Below are 17834 nucleotides of genomic sequence, written 5' to 3' on the forward strand. Positions count from 1 at the left end.
ATCTTCTGATCAAGTGAGTGTATACTACCTTTCATAAACACGATAATAATACAAGTATGGTTTGAGTGTATTAAGTATATTGTTGTTTATATGTGTGGGTGTGTAGTTGCTTTCTTCTAACACATCAATATGAAGTATTTGTTATGAAATACGTGCTATGTGTTTATATGTTATTTGTCTATTTGAGATGGACATGGAAATTGGAGCTTTATACAGGGGTTAAATGATTTAAACTGTGTAAGTATTTATATCTACAAAATTGTTGGGTAGAACAAGGGTAGATGGGATAGTTGGTGACTATGGAGTTAGCGCCTGCTGTTAGATAAACCTTGGTGACTATGGAGTTAGCGCCTATTATTAGATAAACCTTGGCGACTATGGAGTTAGCGCTTGTTAAGTAAACCTTGGCGACTATGGAGTTAGCGCTTGTTAAGCGAACCTTGGTGACTATGGAGTTAGCGCCTATTATTAGATAAGCCTTGGTGACTATGAAGTTAGCGCCTATTGTATAAACCTTGGCGACGATGTGACTTCGTGCCTATTTGATGAACCTTGGCGACTATGGAGTTAGCGCTTGTTAAGTAAACCTTGGCGACTATGGAGTTAGCGCTTGTTAAGTGAACCTTGGTGACTATGGAGTTAGCGCCGCTTGAGTAAACCCCGACGACTATGGAGTTAGCGTCTGATAACTATGGATTTAGTACTCGATAGATAAACCTTGGCAGCAATGGATTTCGTGCCGATTCCTTAGGAATAAGTGAATGAAGGATAGTTGGTTCTTAGGGTGAAACCTTAAGAAGATAATGAGGATGGGTATTTGGGTTGATTGTTTGATAATTGAATATAACAAATGTATTATTGTGGGTTGAAAACCCTATATGCTCACCAGGCTCCCAAGCCTGACCCACTCAGTTTTCTTTTCATTACAGGTAATGACACAAGAGTATAAGTCGGCGGACTTGACGAGAGATTTTGGATTATAGATCAGTAGTTGAATAACTATTGTAAGGTCTATTTTATGTTGTTTATGCTTTTGGTCTGTAACGAACATGACATCCCGATGTTTTATTATTTAATAAAAATACATTCTTTTCGAGAAATGTTTTGATAAAATGGTTATCATATTTTATTTTGGGAACAAATTCCGCAACCGTTTTCTTTAAACGATCACTCTGATTTTGAAAACAAAGCATAAACAAATCGGTCTTTTCTGGCCGTGAAATTGGGGATGTCACAGTTCCAAAAGTGGGTTAGATCTGATCCCACATCAGCTTGGAAGGAGAACGAAACATTTCCTTATAAAGGGGTGTGGATACCTTCCTTGTCACAACGCGTTTTAAAGCCGTGAGGGCAGCAGATCCCATAAGAACTCTGCAGTTAAGCGTGCTCGAGCGGGAGTAGTACCACGATGGGTGACCCCCTGGGAAGTCCTCGTGCCGAGTGGCCCAAAGCGGACAATATTGTGATACGTGCCAGAGGGGGATGTTACAAATGGTATCAGAGCTAGGGCACGGGTCGATGTGTTCGACGGGGGCGTCGAACCCTATAATGGGGGGTGAAAGTGGGTTAGATCTGATCCCACATCGGCTTGGAAGGAGAACGAAACATTTCCTTATAAAGGGGTGTGGATACCTTCCTTGTCACAACGCGTTTTAAAGCCGTGAGGGCAGCAGATCCCATAAGAACTCTGCAGTTAAGCGTGCTCGGGCGGGAGTAGTACCAGGATGGGTGACCCCCTGGGAAGTCCTCGTGTCGAGTGGCCCAAAGCGGACAATATTGTGATACGTGCCAGAGGGGGATGTTACACCATAAACATGTGTTTATAGTCCTGGAACCTCCTTAGGCCGTGAACACATGTAATAAGGGGTTTTGAGCCTTAAAACCCTTCCAAACCTCATTTGGAGCATAGATATGACTTAGGGGCTTACCAAATTGGACTTAGAACACCTTTAACTCTTCATTTAGGGTGTAAACATGAGTTTACGGCCCAAGCACATGCTTGGACCGTAAATACCTATTCATGGGGAGTAAACTCCTTTCAAGGTGTTAAAATACCACTTACACACCTCATAAGCCTTAGAGTGAAGTCTAGAAGCAACCACAAACAAGATAAGGGCCTTAAACATGCTAGAACAACCCCCATAGGAGCTTACGGCCGTAAACCCCCCAAGAATGGGTTCTTAGGCTGTAAACTCCTAAAACATAGTCAAATGGTGCTTTAAACTCATTTCATGGCTTGTAGAATTATCTAGAAACTCTTGTAAAGGCCTATGACCACCAAAACATCAAAGGATTGAGTGTGGGGGAGTTTACGGCCGTAAACTCCTAGTTTACTGCTGTAAACTCCATTTGATGGTCCATTTGTGAGTTTAATTCCTTCTTATGCCCTAGGTTTGATCCTAGCCAATTTTCCCAAGTGATATAAGACCATTTAGCACCATAGAACACCTCACCATGAGTTTACGGCCGTAAACTCATGGGGAGTGGTTCATTAGGGCCATAAACCCTCTTATGAGTTTACTCTTGAAGAGTAAACTCCATATCCAAGCCGTATATGTCCATAGATGTCACTCGGGTCACTCCAAACACTTGTAATGAAGTGTTTTCGCGTCTTGGAGTGCATAATCCTATCTAAATTGTAGTTCAAATCTTAATTAGATACGAATGTGTATCTTTTCATATTACATAGGAACCTCGCGCATTATCAAGCCCCGATCTGACACTTAGCATCCTAGACGACACGTTCCTCGACTGGTGAGTTCATACCCCTACGCTTTTTCCATGTTTTTCAATGTTTTCGGGGGGGGGGGGGGGGGGGGGGTAATACAAGCAAACTATAAATGTTTTCAAAACCTAAAACTGATGTATTTCTATAAATATCTGGCTAACTTTTAGATATCTTTACCCCTTATGTATTTTGTTGAGCATAAGGGATGTTTTATCGATTATAACTACATGGATTTCAGTAAAGGAAACAATCAAATCAATCAAATTATTATGGGAATAATTTAGGATCTTTAGTTCTTATTTAACGAGCACATATTTATGTAAAGATTTTAGATAGACTATGTCTGATTCAGTTTATCTTTGTTTAATTTAGAATATATTGCCAGATAATTCTATTGTATTTAACTGTTTTCACTGTATTATGTTTCAACACGATTAGTATGTTTGATAACGTCTGAAAACACCGTGAATAATTTAATACTAGCTTGTGAGATTCGTCATTACCCTTTGGGTTATCAGTAAATCCTCCCCGGAAGTGTAACCAGAGTCTCCTGGAGGGAGAGCGTGAAATTTGTGAATAGATCTATTCGGGACTGACAATCCCACACCTAAACTGCTAGCTACAGTTAGGCGGGCACGCCTAGGGTGACAAATTCTAGATATCGCCCGACGTCTGACGAACGCCAAGGAGGTCTTGGTGTCGCATCATCATGGTTACCCGACTCACAATACGTATTAATATAAGTTTATTCACGCATTTGATTTTATATCTATCTTCTATCTATAGTTCTTGTATCTAGTACGGGATGGTAATCCCATGGTTTTCAATCTATATCTAGTACGGGATGATAATCCCATGGTTTTAAATCTATATCTAGTACGGGATGGTAATCCCATGGTTTTCAATCTATATCTAGTACGGGATGGTAATCCCATGGTTTTGAATCTATATCTAGTACGGGATGGTAATCCCATGATTTTCAATATATAACTAGTACGGGATGGTAATCCCATGATTTTCAATCTATACCTAGTACGGGATGATAGTCCCATGGTTTTCAATATATATCTATCTATTGTTTCGTGTATATCAGACTATCTTATATCTAGTACGGGATGGTATTCCCATGGTTTTATATGTAGTACGGGACGGTAATCCCATGACTTTCAATCTATAGTCTTTGTGTATTAAGGTTATCTTATATCTAGTACGGGATAATAATCCCATGATTTCAATATATAGTTTTACGTATTAAACTATACACAGTTGTATTTAACGGAAACTCAGAACTTTAACTAAACTTTACTTTTAGGAAAATAAGGGTTTTTCCTGGGATAACTGAACTGTTCTTAACTAGACCGTGTAACTAATGGATAACTAAACTATACTTATAAGAAAATATGGGATTTTCTTGGATATCAAACTTTTCGGAAAAACCAAAGGAAACTTGTACATTTTCAGAAAACAAACATCTTATGAACTCACCAGCTTTATGCTGATTTTCAAATTGCTTGTATTCTCAGGTCCACATTAGACAGGTACCAGCGATCCTTTTGACGAAGACGGAATACGTAGAAGACACGTCTTTACTTTTGTTCATATGATATGTATATGTATAACGCATGTAACTCTTTGTTTTCAGACAATGTAAATGAATCTATGTAATGTAAAGTTTTGTGTTTACTATGCTTACTATGTACATTGGTTGCGATATTCATGACGTCCTCCGCCCCGGAACGTTTCCGCCTTTGGTTTCGGGGTGTGACACATCGCCTCTCCATTAACTGGCCTCCTAAAAAAAGCCACCTTCACGTTGGACCGAACAAGCCCAAAATGCATTCACAACACTTAAACACGCCATGACACAACTCCTTACCCTAACTCTTCCAAACTTTGTTGAAACATTCGACATCACAACTGATGCATCTGGTGTGGCAATTGGCGCGGTGCTTTCTCAACATGACAAACACATCGCTTTCTTCAGCAAGAAACTCTGTGATCGAATGCAAAATAATTACACCTACATAAGAGAGTTGTATGCAATCAGAGAAGCAATAAAAAAATGGCGACAATACCTCTTAGGGCACAAATTGAGAGTGTACACAGACCACCACAACTTGAAGCACCTTCTCACGCATATAATCCAAACACTAGAACAACACAAGTGGCTAACAAAGTTGTTAGGGTATGATTTCGAATTGCATTACAAACCGGGGAAAGAAAATAAAGTCGTTGATGCCTTAAGTCGTATCGACACTGCAACTGTTTTCGCCATTTCTAGCCCCACAACAACATGGTTAAAAACATTGAGAGCTTATTACACCACCAACCCCGAGGGACAAAGATTGTTAACAAAACTGGAGCAACAACCATCATCACTTCCTCACCATACACTTTATAACGGTTTGGTTTACATCCAAGGCCGTTTACTTATACCTAACATTCACCACATTCGTCTTCTTCTTTTGCAGGAATTCCATACATCCACCCTCGGAGGACATGCAAGAATCAACAACGCCACCACTCATCGCATTGCAGCTTCTTTTTCATGGTCAAAACTCAGGAGATCACCGATTTCATCCGCAAATGCCCGACTTGCCAAGCCACCAAATACCCAACACACAAGCCATATGGTCTCATCCAACCACTATCCGCACCAGCAAAAACATGGTCAGACATCGCAATAGATTTCATTACCCACTTACCCCCATCGAGTGGGAAAACTTAAGTTCCTGGAGGTTAACCACCTCGAAGACGGTTCTATCATTAACCGATTTAATTAATCAAGACAAACAAATTAGAGAAGCCCAGAAAAGTCGAAAGTGTAGTTGCTTCAATTTCTGACGAGTTTTGCCGTTTCCCCCTCCTGAACGCGTAGTAAAAAAAATGAGTTTTTTAATCTTTTTCAATTTTTTAATCTCCGTTTTCTTCTCGAGTAAGTCAAGTCTGATATATACATGTACCATGGTAAATGCAAAACTGGGAGGTAAGAAGGGATCTGTGAAGAAGAAGAAGAAGAATGAAGGGAAGTTATGATTACTACAAAGTGTTGGGCTTTAATCGGAAGTTCAAGATTACTGAACGGCGGCCACCGCCGGACGTGATCGAAGCATTTAGTTTGTGCACAAACCGAGAGTCAGAGATGTCGCCGGATCAGTTCCGGCGGTTCTTGATCGAGTTTCAGGGAGAAGACGAGGTCGCGATCGATGATGCGAAGCTGAAAATGGATCAAGTGCTGCTCCACTTCCGACCCAACTTTACACGCTGCTCTTTCACTGTTGATGATTTCTTCAAATACCTGTTCCTCGATGACCTCAATGGACCCATCACATCTCAGGTTTGCGAAAAGATTTATACGTTTTATGCGATTTTTAGTAATTCAAGAACCCCACTTTGTCCTTTTTGAATCAATTGTTATTCAGTTCACTAGTAGATGAGATTTGAAAATCAGCCAATTTCATTTCAACTAAAAATTTATGGTCATATTACAATCTTGGACCATGATCGGATATTTTTAGGCTTTAACACGCATTGTTTCAGGTACACCATGATATGACTGCACCCTTGCAACATTACTTCATATATACAGGCCACAACTCCTACCTTACAGGAAATCAGCTCAACAGCGATTGTAGTGATGTACCAATCATAAAAGCTCTTAGAAGAGGCGTGAGGGTGATAGAGCTCGATTTATGGCCAAATAGTTCAAAAGACGGAATTCATGTTCTTCATGGGAGGACTATGACAACTCCGGTAGATCTATACAAATGTTTGAAGTCCATCCATGAGCATGCTTTTGTGAGTTCTCCTTATCCAGTAATCATAACTTTAGAAGATCATCTTACACCGGATCTTCAGGCTAAAGTTGCAGAGGTTAGATTTTTGTCTTCTTTTGATCTTTATGATGTCCTTTTTTTTATGCGTTTTAGATATTAAAAACCGTTGTGGATTTTAGATGGTGACGGAAATTTTTGGAGATGTACTTTACTGCCCCGAGGCCGGAGATAATGATGAATTCCTTTCGCCTGATGCATTAAAGCATCGTATCATTCTTTCAACAAAGCAACCAAAAGAGTACCTCGAATCTAAGCAAGATTCGAGCTCAAGTGAAGAAGATTTGTTGGTTGTGGGGAAAGCGACACCATCTGACATAAAAAACAGGACGGCAGCTGATGAAGCGGTGAGCTAATTGTTAAAGTTTTCTTCTTTATAAAAAATTCTTGATTCGATCAGGTTCTTAACAAGTCAAATCAATAGTCGTCCCGCTTTCTTGTCGTTGACTCTGAAGATGAATCTGATGAAGAAGCTGAAGATGATGAAGATGTGGAAAATAAGAAGTCTGGACAGAAAGCAGTTCTTGAGTACAAGCAACTGATAGGAATTCATGCAATAAAAGCAAAGAATGGATTAAAGAAAGCGTTAATGGTGGGATCTGGGAGAGGCAAACGTCTTAGTTTGAGTGAACAAACTCTTGAAAGAGCTGCGTCTCTTTATGGAACTGATTTAGTCAGGTAACCACTAAAGCTCCCTTTTTTAGACCCATACAATTTGTTGTGGGGTGGTGGTCTATTGGGACTGTGTATCGATGCTTTTGGGGTAAGGTGGTGTAGGTTACCTTAGGGTCGCTCAAAGAATAACCATCCCTTTTTGCAGAACATAATCTCAAGGTTGTTGGAATCTTATATATAGGATTGTTTTTTTGCTTTGCAAATTGCTTTGCAACATTGTGATCCTAGCATCCTACCAAAAGTATTTTAAAACATAAAACATCCTACCAAAAGTATTTTAAAACATAAAAAATAGTTTGACGATAAACAAATTAAAAAATTGTTAACAATAAATAGTTTAAAACATAAAAAAAAAAATACATATCTAATACATCATTTAACGATAAACAAATTAAAATTGATATTTTACGTAGTTAGTGTAACATTGTGATTTTTCACCCAAATAACTTTTTAATTTTTAAAACACTTATTTAACAGAATACGTTAGCGGAAGTCTTATTTAAAATTTTATGAAAACATCACCAATATTACTTTTATTACCAAAAACATCAATCATCATCATTAAAACTCATAAACCAAAACAAACCAAGTTCATAAAACAAGTCTTATGAAAACTCAAGGAAATGTCCAAATGGTATCATCACTAAAATAATACTAGAAGTAACTACCCATGAGACCCCAACTTCACCAAGTCATCGGACTATGTTATTTGTACCAATGCAAGACAAATAAAAAGCAGAGAAACAAGTGTCAACATATGCTAAGTGAGCTAATCATAAGTACAATGTTATGGTATGCACATATCACAAATAGGTCAAACAAAACATCATATAAACATGCATTCATACACTCACATAGCATGGCATAACAAACATCACATAACCAACACAATTAAGCTTAATTATTATTATTCATTTTTAGAGCTTGTTCATTTAGTTACACTTCATTAATCATCTTTGTAACTAATTTTTATTACCTCATTTCTCACCATAATATTATAAAATAATATTAATCTTCATGTGCATCATTTACAATTATTTTCCTCATAATCATCTTTGTAATTGTTGTTGTAATACTTCCTGTTTATGGGTCTGTATTCTCATCAGTAACCCCAAGGTAAGTATTCCAATCGCTACTAATGTGACTGACACAACCTAATGCACTAAATGATGTGTAACTCTCACCCTTAACATTGTCCCCGGTTTTGTTGTGTTCGCTACTCCGACGTTGCATATACTAGTACATGACTTGTCGTTAAGGATTGGTACGAGCATTAAGTTACACCTCCCAAATCCCACAAGGTGTTTACGCAGACGTGATTTAATAGAATACTTTAGCGAAAGTCTTATTTCAAATATTATAAAAACATCACCAATGTTACTTTTAATACCAAAAACATCATTCATCAACATTAAAACTCATAAACCAAAACAAACCAAGTTCATAAAACAAGTCTTATGAAAACTCAACGAAATGTCCAAATAGTATCATCACTAAAATAATACTAGAAGTAACTACCCATGAGATCCCATCTTCACCAAGTCATTAGACTATGCTATATGTACCAATGCAAGACAAATAACAAGCAAAGAAATAAGTGTCAGTATATGCTATGTGAGCTAATCATTAGTACAATGTTATGGAATGCACATATCCCAAATGGGTCAAACAAAACATTATATAAACATGCATTCATCCACTCACATAGCATGGCATAGCAAACATCACATTACCAACACAATTAAGCTTAATTATTATTATTAATCTTTAGAGCTTGTTCATTTGGTTACACTTCATTAATCATCTTTGTAACTAATTGTTATTACCTCATTCCTCACTATAATATTATAAAATAATATTAATCTTCATGTGCATCATTTACAATTACTTTCCTCTTAATGGTACGAATGACATTAAGATAATAAAAAAATTCTATAGTTGGCATACAATCACTATATTATCATTGACATGAAACTAAATGTTATAATCGAGATTAACATGAAAGTTGAATGTTAGAGCTGAAAAAAAGTAAAATGCTATAATCGACATTAACATGGAATTTGAATGTGATCATTGGAAAAAAAAATGAAAGTAAAGTGTTATAATCGACATTAAAATGAAAGTTGAATGGTAGAATTAAAAAAAATATGAAAGTAAAATGCTACAGTCTCTCACGACTGAAAGTTGAATACTATAATTAAAAAAAATAAGAAACTAAAATGCTATAATTGAGAATAACTTGAAAGTTGATTGTTATAATTGGGAAAATATTGAAACTAAACCGCTATAGTAACATTAAAATGAAAGTTTGACATTATAATCAACATTAAAATGAAAGTTGAATGCTATACTTGAAATAATATAAAAGTTCAACAATATAAATAATGCTAATATTAAAAAAAATGCTAAAGAAATTACTTTCATTTTTTGTTTTTACCACAAACGCACAAACAAACACACACACACATAGTGCAAGACTACCAAATTATACCTTTGTACTTTCAAAGTACAATGCTATACTAAGAAAAAGAATTAAAAAAAATTATATAAAAAAATGAAAATGATATAATGACCGATACGGATAAAGATATAGTAAAACACTACCTAATTATAGTGTTGCTTCTGTATTCTAAAGGATATCAAGATATTGGATTTCAGTTGGTAAATATGAATAAAAAATAGAAATTTTAATACAAAATAACATACGCCACTTTCATTAAAATGAATACATATAGAGCAATTTGGTAATCTACTACACTTCTCTGCTGCATGAATTCAGTGACCTGTACCTGGACAGTACATAATAGCCAAATCAAAAATATTTAGTACGAAACAAACTTATAAAATAAAGTATAAGCAATATAAAAATATAGTACAAAATGCTATAAAATACATAAAATATATCAAAAGTGCTAAATACATAACTAAGAAAATTATGGGTAACCCAAGAAGGGTTAAATATCAAAACTTGAATATCTTACCTTTTGGACATGATCATATTGTATATTCTGGTCAACAAAGAGAACCAACTGTAAAAAAATTGATTTAATGATTCCAACAGGGACTCATAGTTCTAGAGAAAACCCATCCTTTATGGGATTATATGGTGAAACAAAGCTTACAACCTATGCAACATTCAACATTAGATAATAAAATAAAAATGGTTTTATATTTTTGAATATAATCATGCAAACATTAAAGAAAAACTGGGGTTGCTTATTGTTGTTGATCTAATGAACCAAAAATTGTCTTTAAGAACAGAACTGCACATATAGATCAATTCTCACATCTTCTCAAAAAATAATTAAATAAGTACAACTACTGCACTAATCACATATCTCCAATTATTAGCCTAAAAGTAGTATTACTTCATGAAAGTATACAACAACATATTGAAAAGTTATTAAATGATGAAGTAAATTACATTTGAAAATAACACTTATCGAGCTTTAAAATCACAAGCAGAGTATGCATTGATTCAAACATAAAGTTTCATCTTCTGATTTGAAAGATTAATGGTGATTAGAGTATGATGATGAAGTATGTAAGAGTAATTATGACATTGACATAAACTATAAATCAAAATCAACTTAGTCACCCAATTGGAAGCGAGAAAGATAGTTTGATTGAGATTTGATTTTGGAAAATGGAAATACATAACATACCGTCAACATCACGAGGTAGGCCAAAACCAGAACCCGAACCGCCAGAGATCTCCCCCTTGTGGTGTAAAATGTGGAGATGTTTGGAGTGTCAACTCTGCAATGAAAAATTTAATGATTTGTTACAGAGCTAACAATGAATGCAAAAATATTTACGAAAATCTGAAGATTGACAAGGGATACCGTTGAATTTAACAGAGACTTGTCCCGACGGATCTGGATTAGATTGAAAGCATTGGTGATTCACTTATGCTCGATGAATCAAGGAGTCGTGCAACGACAAAACCTTGTGAAGAAATCCCCATGGTTTTGCTTCTCACCACAAACGCAACACAAAACAATCGCAAATTTGCAGAGAAAAAAAAGACGATGGCAGATGGTGAAAGAAAGACGATGGCAGAATTGGTGGCGGTGAATGGATTAGAGTTGGAAGAAAGAGAAGGGAGACGGTGATGGTGAGGAACAGATTAGGGTTTTAGTAAGAGAGATAGGAGATAAGAATCTCTCACGACTGATTTGGTGGCTGATTGTTCGGCTTCAACATGGAAAGTTCTAAACTATTACAGAGACTTTGTCAAATAAGAATATATTTTTCTAGTTTAAATTCCTGGATGGTAGCAACAAAGGAAATGGAATCCAACTTATTCACTGATAATATCCGATCCTTGATTCCTAATTTTTAGAAACGAAATAAAGTAAATATGAAGGACATAGGCGGGAAAAACAGTCAAAGGATTTTTGTGGTAATGACACGTGGCATAGTTGAGGTTTAATAAAATGCCATGTGGCGTTTAAGAGAGGCATTTATTAAGTATGGAGATGGAGATGTTAATGGTTTACTTAACTCTATAGGTCTAGTTAAATAATCATAAATTTCAATAATTATTCAAACTTTTTAAGAAAATACAATCTCAAATATAAATCAATTATCCAGGTAACTTAAAAATGTTTAAATTCTAAACAACTTGACTTTCATTTTTGATATCCTTTTTAATAGTAAATATACTAATATGATGTATGTCAATACATGGAGTATAACAACATATATAATGAATCAATGTATGTATGTATGCATTCTTTTTTAAACAACGTATATGGTTTAATGTATGTCAAATTATGTGTTTCATTATTTTATAACATATAATATTAGGATAATTTTTATACATATAATATTGCATAGTTTTATAACATAAGACTTATACATATAATATTAATTTCGTTTTTCGTTTTTTTTATACCTTTTTCGGGGTTTTGTTTTTTTTATTTCACAGATTTCTTCATCAACAAATGTTGTTAAAATTTAACAAAAATTCATAATTTGCTAAACCATAATACAAAAGGAATGTTTGTTCACATTTAGTCATTGAACTTTTATTAGAGGGAAACAAAAATTCAATTTTGTTCACATTTAGTCACTAAACTTTTTTTCATTATGTATTTGTCACTGAACTATTAAAACTGTTCACATTTTACCCTATTACCGGTCATAAGGGTAAAATGTGAACAATTTCAATAGTTCAGTGGCAAATAGATAATGAAAAAAAAATAGTAACTAAATGTGAACAAAATCGAAAGTTTGTTACCCTTTCAAGTCATTATCCCATCGTCAACACCACTCCACTCCTAGAAACCATGGACCATGTCCCGAGTGGTTGTCTAGAAAAACCATTCGGCATCAAAGTTGGCTTAATTCTCCCCACTAGTGTATTCCTTTTCTAAATAATTAGTTATTAGTTCATCTTTAAGTGTTTACACAAATGACATCCATAAGTATTCTTGCATATAATTATCATCTTTTTATAGCATATTACTTCCCAAATTACTTCTGATGTAAACATGTAAACAAGTGAATACAAGTTGAACATTTTACATCACATATAAGTTCATGCATATATCATCATTATGGCATGACAACATCACTGGTATGCTTTGTCCTAATCATCATAGACAAGTATTTCCAAGAAAGCAAGGCATGTATCCATCACATATAATCATCACAAAACACTCTTTCTATCATGGCCCTAACACACCACGCACATCAGAAGATTAAGAATCTAGCATTTAACATCATAAGTTCTCATAAAAATAAAGTAACATAGCAACCCAAATACATATCACACATAATAGGGGTACATGCCACTTAAATAGCCTATGTTCATTCAAATCCATCTAAGATATGAAATTCCCTAACAATGTACTTTCAAATCCATCATAAGTTCTCATACAAATAAAGGAACATAGCAACCCAAATACATATCACATGTAATAGGGGCACATGCAACCTAAATAGCCTAGGTTCATTCAAATCCATCTAAGATATGGAATTCCCTAACATAGTACTTTGAAATCCATAAGATTAACTCACGTTTGCTAAAAACGTGTCATCTCTACTCTTCAACTCTTGTAGAAATTGAGATATCAAGCCTTCCCCTAGTGATACACAAATAAATATATTACTAGAAGTTTTACATAAGCAAATAATAGCATTTTACTACCCAAACACGCAAATTAGTCTTTTGGCCAAATTTTCAGATTTTGACCTGAAATAGTAACCTATTCAAAGACACTTTAGTGCCACTTAAACCTGTAAAAAGTTCAACTTTATTCCATATTCAGGTATTTCATATTTTCAGCTTTAAAAGTACTACCCGCACAGGTCCAATCGATTTTTCTATAATTTTCTATGAATTTTACAAAACCGCATATCTGTGCAGCTGATTTTCGACCATTCAGTGAAAATGAAGATTTTCACCTTGGTTAGCAACAATATCAGGACCTGGGAAAAATCATGGAATAACTAGACTCAAGATGAAAACTTTGAGAATTTACGGATCATTAATCCAACTCCTGATGATTTTTCTAGATTTTTTTCAAAACAGGTGCAGAATGGGAATTTTTCTGAATTTCCCAGCTTTGAATATCTAGGACTTTTTGACCACTTAACCCAATAAGTCATAACCAAAAGCACCCACAAAGATAAAAATTGAGTTCTTAACAGTAGCAACTTGTCAAGAAACATTAATAGCAATTCCATCCTCATACCAAGGTTCAAATTAGTAATTAATAAGGACTCCAAAACATGGAGTAATACATGAACATGAACTAAAAATTATTGAGGGTGTTCATAACCAAGTTTTGACAGCAATTAGTCATCATAAACACCCAATAGAAGTGAAATTATATCATTTGAACTTTAAAAGGTTTCTAGGAATAAGAAGGTGAGATATGAACATCAATTTGGAAGAGAATTGACAACAACAATCTTCAATTGACAAAGAGCTTGATATATAACCACAACCAAAGAGATTAGAAGAGAATTTTACCAATATTGGCCAAAAATCGCAGCCTAAGATCACCACACAAATCGAATATAGAAATATTTTCTTCCTCCCCCTTCACTTCTCGGTCACGTTTTCTTCCCACCCTCCAAGGCCGATCGACTTTTTTTCCATTCTCACTGATGTCGTCACACACACGCAAGGAATAAAAGATCCCAAGCACCGATCGATTACACCAAGGGATAAATGGGATTGTGGAAAAAAAAACATACGAACCTTAAATCACAATAAAACCACTCGATTCCTCTATCATGGGGGTTATACCTGAATTTTGCATTCTAGTCCCTTAATTCTCCATATTGAACCCAATTTACCCTAACCCTAATAAGTTAAAAATCAAGTTTCTTTTGATGAAACATTGGCCCCTCAATTAGGGCTGGCAATTCTCGACACGACCCGCGACACGACACGAAATAAATGGGTTTGGGTTGAGTTTTTCAACTCGCCAACCCGCCAACCTGTTTATTAAACGGGTCATATATGGGTTTCTCAAAAAATAAACGGGTTGACCCGCCAACCCGTTTATATTCTTAATAAAAAAATTATTTTATTTTTAAATGTATTTATGTATCAAGTATTAATATTTAATAAGTATTATATAATATATACCATTTATTCATAAACCATTTGACTGTTTTGACATTATAATTCGTGGTAGATGGTCTAAGTTCATAAGTCGTAACCTATAAAGCTAAGTCTGTAACATGTTTCTATGAATGTTTTTAATTTACATTTGGATGTTTAAGACTTAAATATCTAAAATTCGGACCCACGAACCCAAATCTGACCCACGAACCCGCCAACTTGTGAACCCATATAAATAAATGGGTTGGTGGGTTATATATGGGTTTATGTTCTAAACTCGTCAACCCGTAACCCGCCAACACGTGACCTGTATATTTAAATGGGTCGTGTTTGGGTTGACATATTTTCACCCGCCAACCCGAACACGACACGATTGTCATGCCTACCCTCAATTCATATAAAACCTTTCAATGACTAGAAATTATCCTAAGTACCCCTCACAATAAACTTTTCATATAAAACCTTTCAATGACTAGAAATTATCATAAGTACCCCTCACAATAAACTTTTAGGTTTAAAATGCACATCTTTTATTTTAATTTATTGAATTTACTAGTTGTGAGACTCATGTGTTACATGGGTTAATTTTTTTAAAAAAAAGTAAAATATAAATGTCAAAATATTTGAGAACTTTGAATTTATAAGAAAATAAGAAAAATAATGAATTATTATAATGAAAATATTTTTTATCTTTTAAATTTAAACAAATAATTTAAATAAAGAAAAGAAACTAATGAGTTTTAATTTTAGGAATTTTGAAATTAAAAAGTAAGTTTATTAATGAAATTGATATCAATTTATTACTATATTTATTGCAATTGTTATATTAAAATATTATGTGGAATTTAATAAAATAGACAAACTCATAAAATTACATGTGGAAAAAAATTAATTCAAAATAACCACAAAATGACATTTAGCAAATTGAATGAGAGTGTGACAAATGGCAAAAAAAACTTTCATTTATTAGAGAGGATAATCTGAAGCACCGAAATCACTAACGAAAATTAATATTCAAGTAACGGAAACTAACCTTGTTGACTAAGGGAAATTTTTAGGTCGTTACAGTTAGCCCTAGAAAAAATATTAGATTTAAAAAAAAATAGTAACGATCCTAGTAAATATCAGAATCGATTTACCTATGTATGATCAGGATGGCGATTTTAACAACATTACATATTTTTATAGTTTCTAAATGTGGTTTATGTTCTATCTAGGTTTACTCAAAAGAATATTCTTAGGGTTTTCCCTAAAGGAACACGGGTTACCTCAACGAATTTTAGACCACTTGAGGCATGGATGCATGGTGCTCAGATGGTCGCGTTCAATATGCAGGTGAGATTTGAAGTGGAATGGAATCTTTTTCACATTTTGTTGGATTGATATAGGCCCAGAACAAGACATAAAAGGTTGTATAGCATTTGATATGCATTAGGTGCCAGTGCCAATGAGACCAACCTAAAAACTTGGAACATGAACTCACTTTGAATCTCTTGTGTAAGCAAAAGATGTGCCTCATAATTGAAAATAGCCCTAGAAGGCTTGTCCATGATAAGGCTTTGGCCCGACTAGTAACACATATATTTATGCATAGGGTTATGACAAATCACTTTGGATGATGCATGGAATGTTTCGATCCAATGGAGGGTGTGGTTATGTTAAGAAACCTGATTTTCTGATAGGTAGAGATCCTAATGACGAGGTGTTCGATCCAAAAGCAACATTAGAAGTGAAGAAAATTTTGAGGGTCAGTCTATCTATTCTTGAAAATTTTTGTGTTGCATTGAATTGATTTAAGACCTATTTCTTTTTCAGGTGAAAGTATATATGGGTGATGGGTGGCGCATGGATTTTAGCCAAACTCATTTTGATGCATTCTCCCCACCGGATTTCTACACAAAGGTTAGTTAATTATTGTAAGGTATTAGACCTTGTACTTTGAAAATTTCTACTCGATTATAGCAACGAGTTAGTGGATTTTACAAAGTAGAATGTTTTAAGGGGGAGAAATGAAAGTTGAATGCAATGAACAAATCAATGAAAGTATGTTGCTAGTTCTTTGAACTAATCGTGAATAATAATAATAATAATAATAATAATAATAATAATAATAATAATAATAATAATAATATGCTTCCAAGATAAGTGGATGTATCTGATAAAAAGAATATTGATTTGGACAGATGTACATGGTTGGAGTCCCAACGGATGACACCAAGAAAAAGACGAGAATAATCAAAGATGATTGGATACCGATTTGGGATGAAGAGTTTACATTCCCATTAACAGTCCCTGAGTTGGCTTTATTGAAGATTGTTGTACGAGACTATAATATATCTGAGAAAGATGACTTTGGTGGTCAAACATGTTTGCCTGTGTCAGAAATTGAAACTGGGATTCGAACAGTTCCACTCCATAACAAGAAAGGGAAGAAATTTGAACATGTCAAGCTTCTTATGCGATTTCACTTCGAATAAAGGATTTCTTCATATAAAATACATTTATATGTTGTCCCATCCATTGTGTTTTATTTTCTTAAAGGATTTGGATTTGGATATGATCATCGTAACAAACAAAACTTGATTGTTGATTACATTTTATAGTATTTTACCACTTTAAAATGTGCGTCCATATATATATATATATATATATATATATATATATATATATATATATATATATATATATATATATATATAGAGAGAGAGAGAGAGAGAGAGAGAGATAGAGAGTTAGGTGTAAATGAGAACAAATATATGTTTTGAGAACTTGAGAACAAATCTTAGCCATTAATCCTTTAATGAAAAGGTGTGTTCTATTTTTTTATCAGTTAGGGGTATTTTTGTCAATTGCGTTTTTATATACAAAATCATATCAGCCTTTAGTATATTTTCTCCTCTATGATTGAATTTTCTCCTCTTTCGTCCTATTTTCAAGATTTTAGTGATTACTTCCGATTTTAACCGATCCACACCTAAAATCGGAACTTGCTTTAGATATTCTTTGTTGATTA

At 34.5% G+C, this 17834-nt stretch overlaps 1 protein-coding gene, 1 long non-coding RNA gene and 1 pseudogene across 3 annotated transcripts; 2 read left to right on the plus strand and 1 right to left on the minus strand.

Annotated features, from left to right (window-relative positions):
• Positions 1-1643: 1643 nt before the first annotated feature.
• On the plus strand, positions 1644-1761 carry LOC111901371 (5S ribosomal RNA; annotated as a pseudogene).
• Positions 1762-5653: 3892 nt separating this feature from the next.
• On the plus strand, positions 5654-17442 carry LOC111901278 (phosphoinositide phospholipase C 6). The gene is made up of 8 exons (XM_023897135.3): positions 5654-6065; positions 6269-6601; positions 6684-6908; positions 6986-7239; positions 16039-16156; positions 16416-16568; positions 16637-16723; positions 17005-17442. Exons 1-8 carry the CDS (start codon positions 5748-5750, stop codon positions 17296-17298), a joined length of 1782 nt encoding a protein of 593 aa, XP_023752903.2. The 5' UTR covers positions 5654-5747; the 3' UTR covers positions 17299-17442.
• On the minus strand, positions 9827-14437 carry LOC111901279 (uncharacterized). 2 transcript variants are annotated; one of them, XR_008230457.1, is made up of 4 exons: positions 14222-14437; positions 11082-13328; positions 10902-10995; positions 9827-10025 (listed from the first exon to the last, which is right to left on the minus strand). It is a non-coding gene; the product is annotated as an uncharacterized LOC111901279 (long non-coding RNA). The 2 variants fall into 2 exon arrangements; XR_006188584.2 differs by having other exon boundaries at positions 11082-11570; positions 14222-14428.
• Positions 17443-17834: the final 392 nt, after the last annotated feature.

This window comes from Lactuca sativa, chromosome 2, assembly GCF_002870075.4.
Source record: "Lactuca sativa cultivar Salinas chromosome 2, Lsat_Salinas_v11, whole genome shotgun sequence".
Classification (NCBI taxonomy): Eukaryota; Viridiplantae; Streptophyta; class Magnoliopsida; order Asterales; family Asteraceae; genus Lactuca; species Lactuca sativa.